The sequence below is a fragment of the Thermobia domestica genome, chromosome 5, assembly GCF_964235325.1.
Source record: "Thermobia domestica chromosome 5, izTheDome1.hap1.1, whole genome shotgun sequence".
Lineage (NCBI taxonomy): Eukaryota > Metazoa > Arthropoda > Insecta > Zygentoma > Lepismatidae > Thermobia > Thermobia domestica.
In genome coordinates, this window is record NC_137458.1 from 311759617 (window position 1) to 311781039 (window position 21423).

The window sequence follows — 21423 nt, forward strand, 5'->3', positions numbered from 1 at the left end:
AATAATTTTTGTCGCCACCCTGTATTAGTTCTTTTACTTGTACAGTCCGCACCAAATAACCTGCAACATGAGTATGTAAGTTTATTGTGAAACGACGAAGTCTTTTGCTCCAAAATAAATGTGCAGCGGAGGACACCGAGGTTTCTCCTGGCGTGATTCGTGCCACTTAGACGTTACTTTGATTCTCTGCGCTGTTAGGCGTAGTTTCACAATAAACTTGCATGCTCATGTTGCAGGTTTTCTTGCTGCGGACTCTACCAGGCTTCAGTCCCAATGTATTTAATCCTTTTTATATAACAACGATTTAATGAAGACAAATTAATCAGTAATGTATGCCCTAAATGTCAGTTACACAAAAGTATTGAAGACGACGGAGAAATAAGGTACATAAAGACAATCTGAGTTTCGTTAAAGATTGGTAAAGATTTCGTCCTATTACACACAATAGTGAATCTTGTTGGATCAGTACTTATATTCAAGATTTAGATCTGACTGGAATACTTATTTGGCTTCGAGATACTTTTATCCTCTTTTTCCATTATTATCGAGTTGGAGCGATTAAAATGCCCATACGTAGAAAATTCTTCATCATTGGTTTTGATTAGAGATCTTGAATTAGCCTAAGCAAATCAACATTTAATTGATTTGATTCCAACTATGGGTTACAGTACAGGGCTTTCCTAGAGGTGGTCAGTTTATTTTGAACACGATTTACAAACTTTATGAACATACGTGTGCATAAGTCTTAGCTCTCCCTCAAGGCTGGCCCTAGGCAATTTGCCGCCCGCGCAATGGCATAATTTGCTGCCCCCTTTCTCCAGAAAGAACAGATCTTAAGAGCCACAATTTTAAACATGCTACCCCATCATGAACAACAAAGGGGAGGGATATAGCTCTCGCACTCACAAAGGTCTAAACACTACAAATACAATCTCGATGTGTCTGTTTTTTTTTTTCTTTAAATGATAAATCTATTATATTAGTGAAAGATAAAGCAAACACACCGGCAGAGAAAAGATGCTAATCCTTTTTATAAAACTCAGTTTTGAGCTTCAATATATCAGTTTGCAATTTCAGTACAACTAGCTCTTTTACCAGGGTGTCTACTAAAATTCCAAAATGAAATTTCGTGACCTTTTCTTTAACAAATCATAAAATTTTCTAACATTTTGAAGAGCAAATTTGGGTGCGAATTAGACCGAATTTTTATCCATGCGATAGAAACGTACTTTGCTTGCGATTTGGTAGCGTCTAAACCGACCATAGACATTTTTGATGGTGAATTTTGACGTTTTATATAACAAAATTTTCCAATCTGTACTTACATTTGTAGTTTAAAAAAAAAAAAAAGGAGAGAGACCCAAAAGCTAAATTTCGTGACTTTCATGACTGTTTTCTGATTTCGTGACTTTCGTGACCGATAGACACCCTGTTTATCTTTATTTCTTGATTTTCCTTCTGCATCTGTAAAAAAATTTTTTTTAAAAAAAATGTTTCCATCTTTAATGGTAAGAAACTTGTTTGTGACAAAGACAAGACTAGTTTTCATATCAAAACTGTGATAACTAACTAAATGGAATAGGTGTTCGCTACTGTTCGAGAATTGAGTTCTTGTATTTGACAACAACTACGCAATTCATGCTGGGATTTTTTTTTCTTTTCTTTTTTACCATTTGGTTCAGCACTCTCCATGTGACCCACGACCTAAACATGATTTACGAATGTAATATTGAAATAGGTCAGCTTAGTAAATATAATTTCCATCATCTTAAAATATATTTCCAACAAGAAATATTAATTTAAATCATGTAGTTACAACAGATTTTGCTGCCCCATTCAAAATGCACGTGTTGCACATATGGTAGAGCTGGCCCTGCTCACCTCTATTTCTTTGTAATTCGTTTCTCAAAATTGTTCGCTGAAATTGAATTCTTTAATTTAAAGCCATTTGACTTTAGAAATGAGAGGTATTTAATTCTTCCTTCGTAACGTGGGAAGTTTTCTTTCTGTAAAAAACTTTTATTTGGCGTGACCATTTATGTATCTTCGAGATTTTGATTATAGACCAACATTTTAATGATGAAAAGGAATTGTTTTAAATAACAATCATTCTTTGAATTGTAATTTAGAAATATATATTATTTTTCACTCAATAACCAAATACAAAAAATCTACAACCCGGTGAACGAAACGTCACACAATCACACTCTTTTTATTTTTTTGCATGTAAAAGGCATACAAAAATAATGAAAATTCACGTGATGGAATACTGAATATGTTTCGCACTCTTTGTGGAATACACACATACATTACCAACGGTAACAAGGACTATTTTCACAACCCACGCTGCGGCTGCCATCAACGACCCCAAACCATATAGCCAATAACAATCGCAATCACTGCAACAATTACCGCTAGGATCAGTGCAACAATTGTCTGTGTCTCTTTAGACACGTCTTCGGCGAAGTCTCCTTCATGTTTGCTGTCCAACCCTTCGAAGTACGCTGGATCTGTGAACAAAACAAAACTTGTTTTCAGTGAACAGCAATATTTTTTAAAGGCGTAAATACAAGAACATAGTATTTATATACTTTAATTGCTTAATTCTGCCCCACAATATAATATTTATGTTATTATAAGGTACATATAAGTGAAATAAACATATTGGCAAAAATAGATATATGACAAAACAATAATGACTACTGTACGATTATAAAAACAGTAATTATTACCTATGATACAAGTATAGCTTGCCAAATCTTTATTAGTTATCACTTTTTTTTTTCTAATTATTACATTTCAAATTTAAGAAGCACATATTGTTATGACTTACGATTTCATTCAAATTTGTAGGATTCAAATTTATATTTCGCCCCCAGAAAGCACAAAGGTGCTAAGTACCAAAATGCAAATTTCTCAGGAGATGAATAAAAACAAATGAAACACTAATTAATTCTGATTCTTTCTTTCTTTTACAGAACTGACTTAGTTTTCACTCCAGACTTTTCATATTGTCTCCTGCCACTTGTCTCCTTTCTGCAAAACCTTAAACATGGAATGTGTAGTCAGGATATGCACTTAGTTAGTTGGAAATCACGGAAAATGGCGCTTAGCACCTTTCTGCTTTCTGGGGGCGATTTATTAAAAGTTTTCATCATCATCATCTTCGTATTATTATCATTACTGTGAACTGACGAAAATTTTACCCCGAATAGTTCATAAATTGCCTTAAAAAAAAAAAAAAAAAAAAAAAAATTCTTTTAATTCTTTTCCGGTTGGCAAATTTTCCAAAATTGCTGACACATTTCCTCGTTGAATGGCTATACTAATACGTTGCATAAAAAATGCTCTAGCTTCAGTATCTTCAGATTTTAACGATATGCGTTGGCCAACTTCACTGATAAAATTAAACCCCTTCTAGCAACATGAACCACTCGATTCAACTGCTATTGTAACAAACAAATATTTGCTCAATAGATTGATATATTTATTGCTTTTCTCGACCTCTCTTCGAGGTGCTACGAGTACTGCTCGAGTTGATGTATCTGGTACATTTGAGGGAGCATAAGTGTCAGCACAGGTGAAATCCCAAACAAGTGCCTTCCCTTTTTTCCATGGCAGTAACGTCATTCCGTTAGGGCGTTTTCCGTCATTACGGTGCATCCATTTGTTTCCCCTCACTGATGGAACGCCTGTTGAAATGAGAGCTCTTAGAATAATGTCATTTACACTGGTATGTCGTGAAATCCTGTCAGCACTGTTTTTACGTGACAAGCCATGCAGTTCTCTTCTATCTACATGGGTGTTACATGTGGAGCAATAGTGTGGCTCGCAGATGTCTACTAAACGTAGAGCAGTGTGGCTACTCGAAAACTTTCGTTAGATAGATGTAACCCCAGAGAAGGTGAAGGTAAAGCTTGAAGCAATGCTCCGTTTTCAGGCGATGTGACGGCAAGAAACCTGGCTTTATCTTCGAGCTTATCAGTTGATCTTAATAGTGAAGCTATATGATGCTTTATTTGGATATTTCTTTTTTCGAGTGCTGGAGATCATATTGATTATATAATAAAATTAGCTTTTACTGTGTATTATTTAGTTTCCTTAGTTTCCTTTCCGATCAGTTTCTATTCCAAAAGTTGCTGAAAGCTTCATCAGTGCTCCTGGTTTTATGTTGAATATACAGATATAACTGAAGATTTCTTATTTTGTCTTGTGTCCTAAATTTATCGTACGTGGGTTTGAAAGATAATAACTTGATTATTTTTTTTTTTTTAAACATTAAGTGCTTTGACACACTAAACACTAATAAAGTCTGCCAATTCTCGATAAATTAAGGCCACAACAGGACAACGTAAGAATTCTTTAATTATATCTTTATGTATTCACCATAAAATCCGAAGTCAAGAATCAAAGTGTGTTATATGAAATGAAATGAAATGAAATGAAATAATAATAATAATAATAATAATAATAATAATAATAATAATAATAATAATAAAAGCAATTCGAATTTTCTACAAAAACCATGATCCCTGCTGAACATTTCAGAAAATTGTGAAATAGAAATTGATCAGAAAAGGAACATATAATACACTAAAAGGTAATTTTATTATACAATTACATAACGTGCGTATGTGCGTACAAGCATTGATTATGATTCTGAATTACTGGAGAGGCTTGTTTGATACATAAAAAGCAATGAGAGAAATTAAAGTACAAATAAATGAGGCATCTCATATTTACAAATTAAATACATATTTTTGCATTGAATTTTGATGAAACACAAGAAAAGTACAAAATCTGTTATTGCAATGAATAAGAGAGATGCTAAGGAAAACAAAGCAGGCATATCTAGATTTGGGTGTTAGCTCAGAAAAATTTACCAGAAGCATAAAAGTTTAGTGTTCAAGACTCTTTAAACTGTCTGGAAACTGATATACACATGCAGAAACGGTGTTCCTATTACATTTGCTGTTTACTGTCAACAATACATGTATAAACCAGTGCTTATGCTCATTGAAAATTTTTTCACTTATTATCTACAATTCCCAAGACACCTTATGAACTAATAGTTCAGATCACATGGTTGTACCGGATTATTTAGCTATTTTCTTAATGAATTCGAAACATTTTCCTTCTAGGGAACATTTACAGGATAACATTAAAAAAAAAAAAAAAAAGGTGACATATATCTAGTTTATTTGGTGAATAAGGGAAATATTAAATATATCGTTTCCTCTTAGGCATAAATAACATGTAAAGCTGAGAAAACTACAATGATAATAAATGTGGTAAATTACTTCCAGCATTTTTATCGTATGTTTACATTATTATTAAAACAAAAAGTTATCGTGATAAGTAAATTACTGCATAAGCATTTCTTATATTATTACACAAGGTGATTATAATTAAAGTCCCACTTTCAAAATGTTGAAAAAAAATGGTCAGATGACTTCAAATTTCAACTGAATACACTTGAAGAAGAGGAAAACGGTATGGCATAATAAAACAAACGTTCCAAAATATATCAATAGATGGCACTCTAGGCGGCATAACGAAAGTGGATTCGGTTACAAGTAACATTTTGAACCAAAATACGACGTCTTTGGCATGAGTTGCACATTAAACCAACTGCACTGTTCAATGTGCATAACTGTTTCAGTTCTGTGGCGGAAAAAATGACTTCCACGTCATTCAACAATTGTGGCACTGTTAGTGGAAAGCTCATCCACCACGGCAAGGTCGTACCACATTGGATGGGAAAAATCGGTTTTTAATTATTCCGGAGATGGAGATAGTCTTCGTCTGTCCACAAAATGTTCCATGGGCATTCACTGTCCACTTCCATGCGAGCAAGAAATTCTAGAGCAAAAGTGTGGATTACAGTCCATCTATTGATACACTTTGGAATATCTTTTTCTTATGTCATACCATTTCCCCCTTCTTCAAGTATATTCAGTTTAAATTTGAAGTCATTCTGACCAGGTTTTTTTTTATTATTATTATTATTTTATTTTTTATTTTTTAAATTTTTTTAAATATCATTTTGAAAGTGAGACTTCAATTATACTTACCCTGTATATACACACAGTGGTTCAAATGCTTGGTCAAATAAACATAATTGTTACAATTAATCCGAATTCCTAAAATATTTAGTTACCATAGGAAGTTTATACATATGTTTCATCAGAGAACAGTATAAGGGACACACTGACCATACGAAATGGTAAGAATAATTTTAACCTAATTAAGAAAAGAAAACGAACTGGAAATTCGTGTAAGGAATTCGATCAAATAGTTAAAGATAACGTTTGTAACATGGACCAAATTCATTTGTAAATGAAAGAGTGAAAATTGTATCCTAACTCGAGATTTCAAAACGACCAGCCGACTGAATTATAATTAATTTAAAACGTTTGATTCTAATACAAAATTAATATTATTTAAGCATTTAAATTAATTACTTTTATTTAAGACTGTACGAAAATAAGAAAAAACAAGAATGGAGGTTGTACGGTTGCCTGGAGAAGATGTAACACATCGTGAAATCCCTACAAAAGTAGATGTGAGTACCCCGATGGCAGAATTTTCTTTATCTTTCTGCGATGAGCGTTTGTAAGTCAAAAATTTTCTGCACGAATTCTCCAAAACAATCTTCTGCAGAAGAAACACTTGTGATTTCTAAAAATACGCTTTACGTGACGTAAAAAACAGTTCAAACTTATGCAAGTCGTCCGTGCATTTAAGACATCTACACATAGCAGGCATGTTTTTATACTTTTCTGTTGGCTATTTTTTTGCTTCTGGCAATTTTTCTGCACAGGCGTGGCAAATTTTCTGCAATCATATCGCAGATCGCAGCATGTTCTGCTATGGGGGTGAACACTGCCAAATATACGAAGTCACAAGTATAATTCTCTCAAAATCAAAACCAGGTCTAAAGGAACAATGCCATGAGGACTCCGTGCAAATGCAATCCAAGCCTCTCCGCAGATGACTTCCGTCACCTAACCAACGACATCAGAATCAGTGCGCAAAATCTTAAGAGGACTGACTTTAGTGGCCCTTCAGGTACTTCCTCCAAGAGTGCAAGACAGCAGCCGTTGCGCATAAACTTCGACTAACGCTACAAATATTTCAGTGTGGTAAACTAGACGAAAGTCATTTGGTATCACGAGACCAAGATTAACCGCTTCAGAAAATGAAATGAAATCTTATGTTTCACATCCCTTGGTTATGCCGTGTACGCTAAAGAAAAAGGATTATTAATGAAAGTGAATGATTATGCAAAGTAGGAGGAAACTAGAGAGAGAGAAAAAAGCAACGAATACCCTGTTGTAAACTACAATCTCAAATGGTCCAGGACCGAATCAGGGATCCATCCAATTAGGGGATAAGTACTCTAATACTTAGCCACCGCGTTCCCCTTTAACTGCTTCGGGCCTGAAGGAAAGCAATGAACATGGAGGAAGGCCGGAGAACGTCTCCACGACGTCATGTACACTCATGTCCAAAATTATTCTCGCATGTCTATAAATATGTTGTTGTAGGAATATAATTTGATAACGAATTCGCCCGGTATTTCTTATAATGTTAGTATGTGTATAATCGGCAAAGACATATATGTGGCAAATTTCATGTCAAAAGAGCAGTAAATAAGAACAATAAAACGAAAATAAAACTTTGTTGTCCATTTAGCAACATTTTGTTTCACTCATTCTAATTTTCGTATTTATAATTCTTTTCCTATGAAATTTACCACAAATACACATTTCCTGATTATACACATAGTATCAGTATTAAAAGTGCCCTGCAAAATCATTATCAAATTATATTCTTACAAGAAGACAGTTATAGATATGCGACAATCATTTTGGGCATGACTGTACAATTTGATATTATTTGATTTGGAATTTAGCATCCTTTCAACACTGACTTACAGCTTAACGTGAAATCTGAGCTAAATAGGCTCCTACCGGGAACCAAACCCAGGTCTCCCAAACCGAAGAGGCGTACCCTAGAGACAGCTTTCAACTTGATGTGGGAGTGCATGACCAGTCTTGGGGTTGGGCGATGCCGACGAATTGTTTGCAGGATTATGTTCAGCAAGAAGCTGGCATTTTGGAAATAGAGCTTTCGATAAGTCTCAAGCTATGGCATTAAACCTTTGAGTTCCATACACCATTATCCATACTATCAATTGCCATTATCATGTACCCATTCCATATTATCAATTTGCACGGAAATAAATATAACAAATAATCCTTTGTTTTGTTACGGAGCCAAGCCGCAGTCATGAATAACTGAATTACTAGGCATGTACTCCAATACAAATTGTTTTCAATTTTCAAGAAAGATAACTTCCACGATATACACGTTCCCTCTCCGTTGCTTACACAAGGTAACAGAATAACCCTGATGGAACTTCAATTTTAGCTTCCCTGCTTTTACCTCTTCTGGAAAAAATTCTACCCAGTTCACTTAATCCTCATGCAGGGCTCATACAAAAATATTGAACTCAATTTCCCTGAACTTTCCAGGTTTTCCAGGTATTAATTTTGCAATTTCCAGGTCTAGTGGAAGAAACTAACAGAAGAGAACACAAATTTTAAGAATAATATATATTTAAGAATGGCCACCCTTCTCCCTAATGAATGATTGCAATTACATATTGAGTCACAAGAAAATAAATAATCAAAATAAATCAAATTTAACTTGAAAAAAATATTAACTTGAGAAGCCTACTAAGGGAATTAATAACTAAATACTTTTGTTCTATACTTGAATACATTCAAAATATATAAAAATATTGAACTCAATTTCCATGATATTTCCAGGTTTATTACTAGATATGATCGATTTCCTTGAATTATCCAGGATATTTTCTTCCAAAATCAATTTCCCTGAGATTTCCAGGTTTTCCAGGTAGTGTATGAACCCTGTCATGTCACTGTAACAGCATATTCTTCTCTTATGTAGCTACGAACTAACAAGAACTGTTGAACTAATGCGATTAGAGACCTTTCTACTTGCATTTTTATATCTTAAGACTAATAAGTTGGAACAATTGTTTAAACGTTGGTAGTCACTATGCAGGAAAGTCACTTATACTAATTAAACTACCCGAAGGTTCAAAGTCACGTTCACAAAAGCTCTTCATTGACTTCTGTCCTTAGCCAACTGGATCCAGTTTCTACTTTGTATTCCTATTTCTGCGAGATCCGTCTTAATATTGTCCTCTCATGTGCGCCTAGGTCTTCCTAATGGTCGTTTCCCGATAGGATCTCCAGTTAAAACTTTGAAAACGTTTCTACTTTCTTGCATCCTGGCTACATGATCTTCCCACCTGGCCTCCTAGATTTGATGGTCCTAACAATGTTTGGTAAACTGTATAAGTTAAGTAGTTACTCGTTATGAAGTTTCCGCCATTCCCCATTCCCGTTCCCCTTGGATCCAAATATTCGTCTCAGGATCTTGATCTCAAACACTTTCAGTCTACGTTCTTCCCTTAGAGTAAGTGACCATGTTTTGCAACCATACAGAACAACAGGAATTATGGTTTTATATATTCTAAGCTTTAAATTCCTCAACAGAATTCGCGACGACATGAGATTTTGAACTGAATAATAACACGAATTTCCTGCTTTTAGTTGACATTTAATTTCTTCGTGAATATGGTTTTCGTTTGTTAATACTGATCCTAGATATCTGAAAGTACCCACTTTATCAAAAATATTATTTGATATTTGACGCATCCATAATTTGCAGTATTACGATCCCGACTAACTTCCATGTATTTAGTTTTCTCTGCATTTATTTTTTAAACCTATGTTCCTGCAAGCATTTCTTTCTATTGTTCTCCTACCCCTATTAAATTTACATCATCAGCATATGACATAACCTGAACACAGTTTAACTCTAGGCCCTGGTTCCTATCTTTGATTTTCCTTATAGGTGCCTTCCATTTCAATTCAAGCAGAGCATGTACCATCATCATTGGTAGAGTTATAAACTATATTTTATTATAGTTTGGTTTGCGCATGCGTTTCTTTTTGTACATAAATTAACAAATGAACGTCAATTTATCTGAAAAGTCGAAGTTGGCGAATTGTTTTTTCGAGCACTTCCGGTTCGAATTTTAAAATTCTGTTTTCACGGTTGGTAAGACCTAATTACCCGCTTTTCGAAAAAAAAAAAAAAAAAAAAAAAAAAATTGTATCACTTCTGTGTGCAACCGTTTTGTCGCAAAAAATTCGAAAAAATGAAATGAAATCTTTGAGTTTTACGTCCCACGGTTATGCCGGTTAGGCTAAAGGAGACGGTGATGATGAGTAATGAATGAGATGGTGGAATGAAGAAAGTGGGAGGAAACGGGAGAACCCCGAGAAAACCCACGCACACGGTGTTTGTCCACCACAAAGTTCACTTGGCGGGGGCTGGGATCGAACCCGGAACCCCTAGCACCAGAGGTGAACGCTCTACCACTGAGCCACCGCGGCCCCCCGCAAAAAATTCGAGAAATTCTAAAATTTTCAAGAATCAAAATTTTTGGGCGCTATTTTCTCGAAAACACCATCTTTTAAAATTTTGAAATTTTGTCAGATGGTTCAACTTTACATGAATAATAAACGCACCAAATACCATTCTCGACCAATGCTTCATGAATTAACTGCAGCCTTTTAAAGTTAGCGAAGCTTCGTTAACTTTGATGTTACAGTTAGCAACACCGGGAACAATAAAAGTGCAATGATTTGATGATGTTTGTAGTTCACATTCATTAAATGAAAAATAAAAGGTTTTCTTGACTGTTTTTTTATTATTATTATTATTATTTTGATCAAAAAGCTCTCTGAAATAGTAAAATAAGTCTCCCCATACTCCCCCCTTTTCTTAAACTGAAGTAATCTGAGGTGGAAACACACAAATTTTAAGTTTGCTTGATATGGCCATCCAATAAATTCTGATGATCTATAAAAAGCCTGAACTATTACCTCAGTGATGATTTGGAATGCCCCATACAAAGTCTCAATTAAGTGCGATGTCATTACAGTGATCGAAAAAGGACAAAAAGTTAAAAAAATCGAAAGGTTTTCTTACGCGTTCCGAAGAAATTTACAAGCTGTTTATACAGAACAATCCCTGCATAAGAATGGTTCACTCGAAATTTTATAGTATTCGACCAAAGTGGGTCAGTCCGCAACCTGCGAGGGAGGTGTTTGTGTATTATGCAAATTTTAAGTTAGCTGCTACTGCGTTGCTACAAATCAAAGGTGCAGCCTGTATTGAAGCTGTCATGAGTGACCTATTTCCTTAAGTAGTATGACCTGTAGAAAATGACAGCTCGTCTTCTTCAAGAATGTGGTGAATGTCCTGGAGTGGAAGGAATACCGGTAAGTGTGGAGTCTTTAATTATTGATCCTGATGAAAATGAAAGTGTTACGTATGCCATATGGAAAAACAATGATCTCGTTAAGAAACTGTGCTACTTTCTGTTTTCGTATCGTACATTGCTAGTATAACTGTAAGAATTGTAATTCATGACTACATCAAAAAAATCCAAAGAGAATTAATTGCTACCAAAAGCATCGTATAAAATTTCAAGACACAAATTCTATTTTACTTCATGTGGGCTTCGTTGAAAACTTGACTGTTATTCTGCAAAGTGAAATTCAGAGTTATCACCGGAATATGAAACAACTGACAATTTTGTTGAAATAAACGACGATAAAACACACGATTCGGTACATGTACTCATAGCCATAGACAAGATTCTAAAAATACTCGAAGAAAAGCGAAAATACATTTTAAAGAAAAAGGTTTAAATACGTGAAAATAAGTGTCTACAATTTTCCAAACCGTGTCAGTGATTTCTGATGGTGCTGCATCCGACTTGAAAAATCGCTTTCAGATGTTCGAGATGCAGACAGGTCCGATAAAGCAGTGAAACCGGCTATGCAAGGGTCCAAGGGTCTCTGGGACGGTATGGGGGGGAAGGGGGAAGAGTAAAGAATGTGGCAACGCGGCATAACCTTAGGCAAAAACAGATACACAGTATTAAAACCGAAGAATAATTTGTGAGTATAGTTCAAGTAAAAACTCCGGGTATTACTCTCGCTTTGTTGCCTGGAACTGAATTCGACGACTTGCGGAAGAAAAAAAGGGAAAGTATGCGACCGGTAACTGGTATTCAACGAAGTCATCTTTGGCTTTCCGAAAATGGCGAAGTTTTTATGAAAGTAACGGGTCATCTAACTTCATGCTTCCCCCAAAATCGAGCTTCTGCAATTCAAAGTGTAGATTTAAGAAATCTGCAAAAAGAAACCTTTGTTACATGCATATATGTATGATAACCAGTGATGCGTAGCAGAAATATTATGAATAAATCATAAATTACGTGAAGTTGAAGTGCTGTTTATGCTTCCACATGGACCTTCAGCGGGTACAGGTTTCCAGAAGAGCATAAGAGAAGTGAAAATAAGTGTTTTGTGACTATCGACAATGTGCTATGCAGGGGCGGATCCAGGACGGACTTCTGGGGAGGGGGGTTTGTAATACTGTTACTTACAGCTACTTTTAGGAGCTCCAAACTCTGGGATAGGTTTTATTTCTATATAAAGTAAGATAGTTTCTTCTCTTTTTTTTTTGGAGGGGGGGGGGCGATCGTCCTCCTGGATCCACCCCTGGACGAGTTGTGAGTGAACCAACACCTATTGGAGCATCTGCACGGTTACATGCTATTAGCGAAGACAGCTACCAAGCAAATGATTGGTCCATGTATTAAAAAAAGAAAAAAAATCTGAAATTTTGTTTTTGAAGACTATTTTAAATAAGTAAACTTGAAACTTGTGTGTTTCGTAATCGTAATTTCCACCTCAGATTACTTCGGTTTATTTAAAAAACAAAACAAAAAAAAAGGCTCATTTTACTATTTCAGAGAGCCTTTTTGATCAAAATAATAAAAAACCAGTCAAGAAAACCTTTTATTCTTCATTTAATGAATGTGAACCACAACATCAAATCATTGCACTTTATTGTTTCCAGTGTTGCTAACTGTGACATCAAAGTTAACGAAACTTTGATAACTTCAAAAGGCTGCAGTTAATTCATAAAGCATTGGTCGAGAATGGTATTTGGTGTGTTTGTCATTCATGTAAAGTTGAAACATCTGACAAAATTTCAGAATTTTAAAAGATGGTGTTTTCGAGAAAATGGCGCCCAAAAATGGCGATTTTTGGAAATTTCACAATTTCTCGAGTTTTTTGCGACAAAACGGTTGCACACGGAAGCGATACAAAATTTTTTTCGGAAAGCGGGTAATTAGGTCTTACCAACCGTGAAAACAGAATTTTAAAATTTGAACCGGAAGTGCTCGAAAAAAAAAAAAAATTCGCCAACTTCGACTTTTCAGATAAACTGACGTTCATTTGTTGATTTATGCACAAAAAGATACACATGCGCAAACCAAACTATAATAAAATATAGTTTATTTATATCCCTATGTACATACCACAACAAGAATTATAACTACCTGTCTCCATAGCCGAATGGTGAGACTCTGAAACTGACCATTTTCCATGTCTTGTTTATGAAGACATGGATCATTTTACATGTCTTCATAAATTGTACTCCCCGTCTTTGATGGCCCATTACTTGACGGGAAAATGTTTTTCGACAAAACAAAAAAATCTGGGTCTCTTAAAAACATGTCTAGTTGCTATAAAAAAGTTTCAACAATATCTGAGATGGTGATGGTACAATTTTATTTATTTATTTGCCTGAATTGAAATGGAAGGCACCTATAACGTATTCCAGGACAAAGCTGAGTAATCATGGCGACAGCGCACCTCCTTGTCTCAAGCTATTTTCGGCATGACAGCTCGTGGCCAAGAATTTTCCTACCCGGACTTTATTTCGGGATTCATTTAAACACATCTTTATTAATCTAACTAGCTTCTTCAGTATTCCAAATTCTGTAAGAATGTTGTACAATGTTTCTCTCCTAACCGAGTCGTAAGCTGGAGAACCGTGTAACGTGGGTTCCTGTCAAGACGCATGACTCGACGTCAGGTTGTAGAAGGCCTTTAGATATAGAGGTTAGCTGCGAATATACTGAATAAGCAGTCGCAGACAGATGACAAAGAGTGGTCCTCCAGCTTGGAGGTTTGGCGTGAGGCTAACAACCTCATCCTGTAAAAAAGGCACTTGTTCAGAAACATTAACATAAGTCACTTGTGCATTAAATAAGAACTCCTTCAAAGCATTCAAAACTAACACGAATAAAACGTTGGCACTGTCGAACAACATTACCAGTGAGTAAAGAAGCGCCAAAGGGTTGGGATAATAATTTCTTCACTTTCTTACTATTGTTTGTTTCCACATGGAGACAAAGAAAAACGGCACAGAAAGCTCATATAAAGGAAAGAAAGAAAAAAGAAATAAATAAAAATAACAGCCTACTAGAGGTAAAGCACAAAACTTGTTCGAATTCTGATATTGCTTGCAAAACATAATGGTCCTTCTACAACTCACTCAGAATACTAAATATGATGAAACTATAGTTCGTACATATTTACCTGCTGGTATTTCGACTTTATCCTCCACCTGTGACACATCTACAGATATATCTAACAGATCTTTCAGAGAAATCAGTGCTTCTACTGGCCCTTCTCCAGGAAAAAGATAATCAGAAAACGCCACACTGCTGTCTGGAAGAGGAACTAACACTCGACGCGGTGGTTCGTGTAATGTGTAATTATCTGGAAGGAAAAGGATAATATTGTAAAAGTCAACGATGTTACATATTGGATTTTTTATTATTATTATTATTATTATTATTATTATTATTATTATTATTATTATTATTATTATTATTATTATTATTATTAAGGATCAATCTTGTAATAATTATCGTTGCAGACAATATCTTGAAGTTTCACCTTGAGATGTCTGCATTTTCTCAAACTATCAATAATTATACATGTATAACATCGACTGATACATACACGTGTAGATGCACATATACACTTACAAATCAGCCGATCTCTCACAAACGTCATCAATTTCCTCCAATAAGCAGTCTCATGAAAACTCCAATAGACGCTTTAACATCCCTGAAAATCAATTATACAGGGTACACCAAAAAGAGACTTACAACTTTCTAAATCCATAAAAAAAATTATTCAGATTACTTAGTGAGCTGGTTTTAGTGTCATTTTGTGGCAAAATTAATAGACCAGGTTTTGATTCACGTAATGCATAGTACCGAATAGCATCGTATAGAATAGTAGCGCTAGCAACAGTTGTAACAAAGATGGTTACTTTCACTGGTCCAGAACACGCTCGCTGTGTGTTTTACTGAATCAAAATCTGCAATAATTATACAACATAATTTTCGTACTTACATGTTAGTATGGCAAAGATCCTCCCAGTAGGCCTATCATTTATGAATGGCATTAGTGTTTTGTTGAAACCGGGTGTTCAGTAAAATATAAGAGGTCTTCAGGAAGCGTGTCTAACGATCTTGTGCAGTAACTGAGACAAGGCTTTCTTAACAGTCTACAAAAGCAAGCCAGCGTGCTTCCAGCAAAGTATTTTTTTTTTCCCTAGCAAATGACAACAAAACCAGCTCTGAAGGTAATCCGAATAAATTTATATGAATTTACGAAATTGTAAAGTTCTCTTTGAAGCATCCTGTGTAAACTTAAGTTGATAATCAATTAGGATCCATCAGTTAAACCGTGTGGATTTCCATCTGACAGAGGAATCACCAACCCACCACAAAAGAGTTGATTTTGAGTTTAACGTCCCTTTTAGCAACGAGGCTATATGAGACGTGGACCTACTGATTAACGTGGAATCCGAACCACATGAGCTCCCGCCAGGAATCGAACCTGGGTGTTCCACACCCTAAATGGCGCGTACGCTAACCGCTTAGCCACGAAGGAGCTCCCACCACAAAGGAGGAAGGATGTACTAAAGATATGTGTTTCTTAACCGTCGCACTATCTAGGTATTTTTTTGTAACGCGGACTATCAACGGAAGGGGGTCATTTTGTACCCACCTGTCAAGATTAAACATATCTCGCAAAAGAAACACATTAGAAACTCTCACAAAAATCTACAGGAATTGAAGTGAACAGTACACAGTATACAACTAATCATAGTCATTTATTATATGTCAGTCACATCTCCTACCAACGGAGACGGGGGGGGGGGGGGGGGTTAGGTAATTTGTGACCACCAACTAAAAACAGCAGAGACATACTAACGTTCAATTTGCACCACCGTAAGGTATACGCTTTAGCTACACATGTTGAGCAATGACATATTTTCTTTTCTTTTCTTTTCTTTTTTTTTACAATTAAAAAAAAAAGATTAGAAGAGTAATTACAAAAAAAAAAAAAAAAAAATACTGTGGTGGGCACAAAATACACCCCGTTGGTAGTGCGAGGGTTAAAGTATACCGCCTGTCATAAATAACAACAACGATATCACGTATTCGTATCTACGAGAAACAAATAAGGCGAGATATCGCCATATTCTGATCCTTAAATAATCAGAACTGACTGCACACTTATGGTATCTTAACCCTCGCAGGACCGAGGGGGGATACAAAGCGCCACTGTTTCGAAATTAGACATTTTAATCGTGAATGTGTGTGACCTCATACTCAATAATTTTATTTTGTGTCAACAAGTTTATTAAATATTTATTTCCACGGAACAAAACTTTCTCTTCTGTTTCCTTTGTGAACAATAACAGTTCAAAAATGGTATCTCAGAATGTGCTGAGGGCTTGGTCCTGCGAGAGTTAAAACTATACGGAGCTTAAAACAGCTATCAAGTTGACTTTGTGTGCGGTAGTTCCTGGTTTAATTTTAGATAAATTTCTAGTTTCCCTTACCCCCTTACGTAATAACTACGATTTACATATGAATAAATAAGCAATTACTTGCCTTCAGCACCACAATGCTCTTCCTCAATTAATGAATCCCAATGCATTTCCAGACGAGAAGCTAAAGACCTTATAACATCCTGTTTCACTGCCTGGAAGAGAAAAATATATTCTTTATAAAACAAGACTCGAATTAATGGAGAATCTTTTATGTAGTATTTAACACACGTGCAATGTAGACGTGATGCTCCGTGGTAAGTTCACTGCGATCAGTTATGTCTTCTTTGAAGGGTAAAATACACGCCCTTTTGTTAAAGGGTAAAATACGAGTCCAGGCGGATTTTCTCCAGCAATGACATTGTCCCGGATTTCTAGTTCCGCGTCGATTCTTCCAGGTATCTATCGACCACAAAGGATGTGTTTATTTAGTCGGACGCAGTTCGGAAGGCGATCGTTTGCTATTATTGCGCAAGAAAGAGCTACCTATATAATCCAACAATAACATCAGTGGATGCGTATAATTGATACTGACGTAACAAGAGTGGACTTAGTACTGTGCTACATTGTCATAAAAGGGCATTTATACTTTAATACATTGATCAGGGTGTTTACTAAAATTCTAAAATGAAATTTCGTGACTTTTTCGTGACCTTTTCTTTACCAAACCATAAAATTTCGTAACATTCTCAAGATTGAACTTGGGTGCGAATTAGGCCGAATTTTCATGCATCCCATAGAAGCGTGCTTAGTTTGCGATTTGGTGGCATCTGAAGCCGATCATAGACAATTCTGGTAGTTAATTTTGACGTTTTATAGAATAAAAGTTTCCAGTCTGTACTTATATTTGTACAGAAAAAAAAAATCGTGACCCAAAAGCTAAATTTCGTGACTTTTTCTTGACTTTCATGACCGTTTTCTGAATTCGTGACTTTCGCGATCGATAGACATCCTGTTAATGTATGTATATTAATACACCAAAGTATAAAAAGAGGTGATACTGTCACCTGTGTGAAGCATCAAAGGTTATTATTTCCCTATACGAGGGGCGTCCAATAAGTTGTCTACCTACACAGGAACGAAAGGGCGAAGCATAATGACTCCTGCCACGGCCACTGTGTGGAACAGTGTTTCTTCCAGACCTTTTTTTTTTTTTTTTTTGAGGGGGCACTGCCCCTCCCCGGAGGAGATCAAAGCAATACGTCTTCAATATAATAATAAATAGAAAAGTACCAGCAGTGTCCCCCGGATTACTAAGTGTGCCCCCCTCCCGGAACATTTTTTCTGAAAGAATGACTGGTGGGGAACCCCGTTGCGCAATTTGAAGTCAGTCGAAGCAACGCAGCGGCTGTGAGCAGGCGCCGGGAACCGAATATTTGTGTGACACCGCGAATAATGAATTTGCAGAAGTTGAAGCACCACTCGGATGCAGTTGTTCCAAAACTTGGACATCTTTGAGGAGAACCTGGGCAAATTCTTGGCTCAGCTGGAGACAGGAGACGAATCTGTCGGACAGGCGCCTTTGGCATGGGATCGATCCGGGTTCGATTCCCGGCGGGAGCTCATGTGGTTCGGATTCCACGTTAATCAGTAGGTCCACGTCTCATATAGCCTCGCTACTGAAAGGGACGCTAAACTAAAATCAACTCAACAACTCGAACAGATTCTTTCCCAGTGGTTTGCAGGCCATGACGAAGACTATTTTTTTTTTCGTGGGGTTTCTTCGTTGCCCATAAAGTGCCGACGGTACATAGACCTCCATGGGGACTACAACGAAAACAGTGATGTCCTGGTGAGGCTATCTGCATTACTTCCTGTTTAGGTAGATAACTTATTGGACGCCCCTCGTATACAGGGTGGTAGGTAACTCCACCGACAAACTTTGGGACGTGATTCCTTATATGAAATGAAAGAAAAAGTTCTAATAAACATGGGACAGAAAACGTCTTCTTTCAGAGTAATGAACCGCCGAAAATTCACGTTTCGAAACGCTCTGCCTTAGAAACTACAGGACCGATCCCAAGCGGTTTAAGGAATTACAAAGGAACTAGTATGCGCTCTATCTAAATATCTATGTTCTACCGTGGTCCGTTATCGGCGAAACGAACTATAAAAAGGAAGTTGAGGTATAGGGATATTCCTTTAAGTACTAATGGCGCGTTCATTTCGCCGATAACGGAGGATGGTAAAACATGGATCTTTAGATAGATCACATACTAGTTTCTGTGTAATTTCTTAAACCGCTTGGGATAGGTCCTATAGTTTCTAAGGCAGGGCGTTTCGAAACATGATTTTTCGAATTTTCGGCGGTTCATAACTCTCAAAGGAGACGTTTTTTGTCCCACGTTTATTAGAAATTTTTTCTTTCATTTCATATAAGGAATCGCCTCCCAAAATTTGTCGGTGGAGTTACCTACCACCCTGTATATTTCGCAAAGCCCACTGTTTACTTATTCATGTAATCTTTCAAATTACTTCTTGAACTGCTCTGTAATTAATTTTTCTTCTTCTTCATCTCAGAAATAAAATTATTTTAACACTTAAGGTCGAAATTTAGTAGACAGTTATGACTTTTTTACTTTTCAGACGAATTGAAAAACTGTACAAAGAACTCCTGTTTATCTTGTTGAAACAAACTACATATGTATAGTATTTTAGTACTTTGGAACGTACGGTATAGTATTTTATATAAAATTCAGATTTGTAAAATACTATACGTACGTAAAGCATTCGCTCCTGGTCTACAAATCAAGGTGAAGGTCTACAAAATCTACTGATAATTTAACGACATTCACCCTATAATTAACTTCAATGGAATTTGAAAATAAGAAAAAAATTAATATTCTGGACATGACAACAAATTCCAAACGAATGTCTGCAAAAAACTGAATGCATGCAGTGTTTCCATAAATAATATGTCGGCGCATTTTACAAAGTTAAGTCAAATGTTTGGATGCCAGGTTTCACAGGATTTGGGATGAAAGAAGGGCCTACAGAAGATGCATCACGGTTACACAATGCTAGACTTATAAACTTTGCCATACGGTGAAACTTTCTGGAATATCTTTCTGTAACGTTTTATACAAAATTATATTCTCTATGTGCAGAAAAAAAAAATCTATACAACTTGGTTCATGCGTCTTGAAGTTATTAAATAATAATAATAATAATAATAATAATAATAATAATAATAATAATAATAATAATAATAATAATAATGGAAGTTTGTAATTTTGCTATCAAGTACGTATGTCTATCTATAGCTTAACCAAAGATAGTTTCATATGTCAAATGTTATTACAACTCTGTGATATAAGAGTGTGAGTCAGAAAGTTCCCGGACGATAGTTGTGGCTTTGGCATTTGTGATGCTATCACAACGAAATATGTGCAGTACAGCCCTTAAGGTCCCTATTTATGAATTTGACAAGTGTGAACACGTCATAACAGGCAATGTCACAGTTCGAGTGACACGCAAACATCAAGCTCATGTGCGAATTGGAGAAATCTGCTTCAGAGACTTTGATAGGCTTAAGAACAGTTTAGCACCATTGGATTTTTGATTCTTTCCAAAGCTTAAAATGGGCATAAAAGGGACCTTGAAAGATCAAACCCAAAGCAAAGACTGAACTGAAGAAGAAGAAGAAGAAGATGATGATGATGATGATGATGATGATGATGATGATAATGATTGATGATGATGATGATGATGATGATGATGATGATGATGATGATGATGATGATGATGATGATGATGATGATGATGATGATGATGATGATGATGATGATGATGATGATGATGATGATGATGATGATGATGATGATGATGATGATGATGATGATGATGATGATGATGATGATGATGATGATGATGATGATGATGATGATGATGATGATGATGATGATGATGATGATGATGATGATGATGATGATGATGATGATGATGATGATGATGATGATGATGATGATGATGATGATGATGATGATGATGATGATGATGATGATGATGATGATGATGATGATGATGATGATGATGATGATGATGATGATGATGATAATAATAATAATAATAATAATAATAATAATAATAATAATAATAATAATAATAATAATAATAATAATAATAATAATAATAATAAAGCTTTCGACGTGTTTCCAGCAATGCCAGGAACGGTGGAGCAAGTGCATGTATGTTCCGAAGGTGTCTACTTTGAAGGCAATTAAATAAATGAGTACTCATATTGTGGTAATAAAGAGCTAGGGCAAATTTCCGGGAACTTTACGACTTCCCCTCGTAGTCCATATAAGTATGTTCACTTACTTCTACAGAAGTTAAAGTTACTTTCAGGGCTCATAGTGGTCTTGTCTCTTATAAATAGCTGAAAAGTGACCAAAAGCACACGAAAAATGTGACCAAAAAGTGACCAAAAGCACATGAAAAAGGGACCAAAATCTCATCATGCCCCCCTTTTTTTTCCTTTGTCAATTTCTCCATCACCTCTATCTTTGTTGTTTTGCTTCATCTTTTCTTCTT

At 35.8% G+C, this 21423-nt stretch overlaps 1 protein-coding gene across 1 annotated transcript in view; it reads right to left on the reverse strand.

Moving 5' to 3' along the window:
• Positions 1–2109: 2109 nt before the first annotated feature.
• Positions 2110–21423, reverse strand: part of LOC145686787 (protein odr-4 homolog) — a 49098-nt gene continuing 29784 nt past the window's right edge. Inside the window, exons 7-9 of the mRNA XM_081760444.1 lie at positions 16955–17045; positions 14574–14756; positions 2110–2510 (exon numbers count right to left, since the gene is read on the reverse strand). Coding sequence (XP_081616570.1) covers positions 2359–2510; positions 14574–14756; positions 16955–17045 — 426 coding nt within the window. The 3' untranslated portion in view covers positions 2110–2358. The remainder of the gene's footprint in view (positions 2511–14573; positions 14757–16954; positions 17046–21423) is intronic.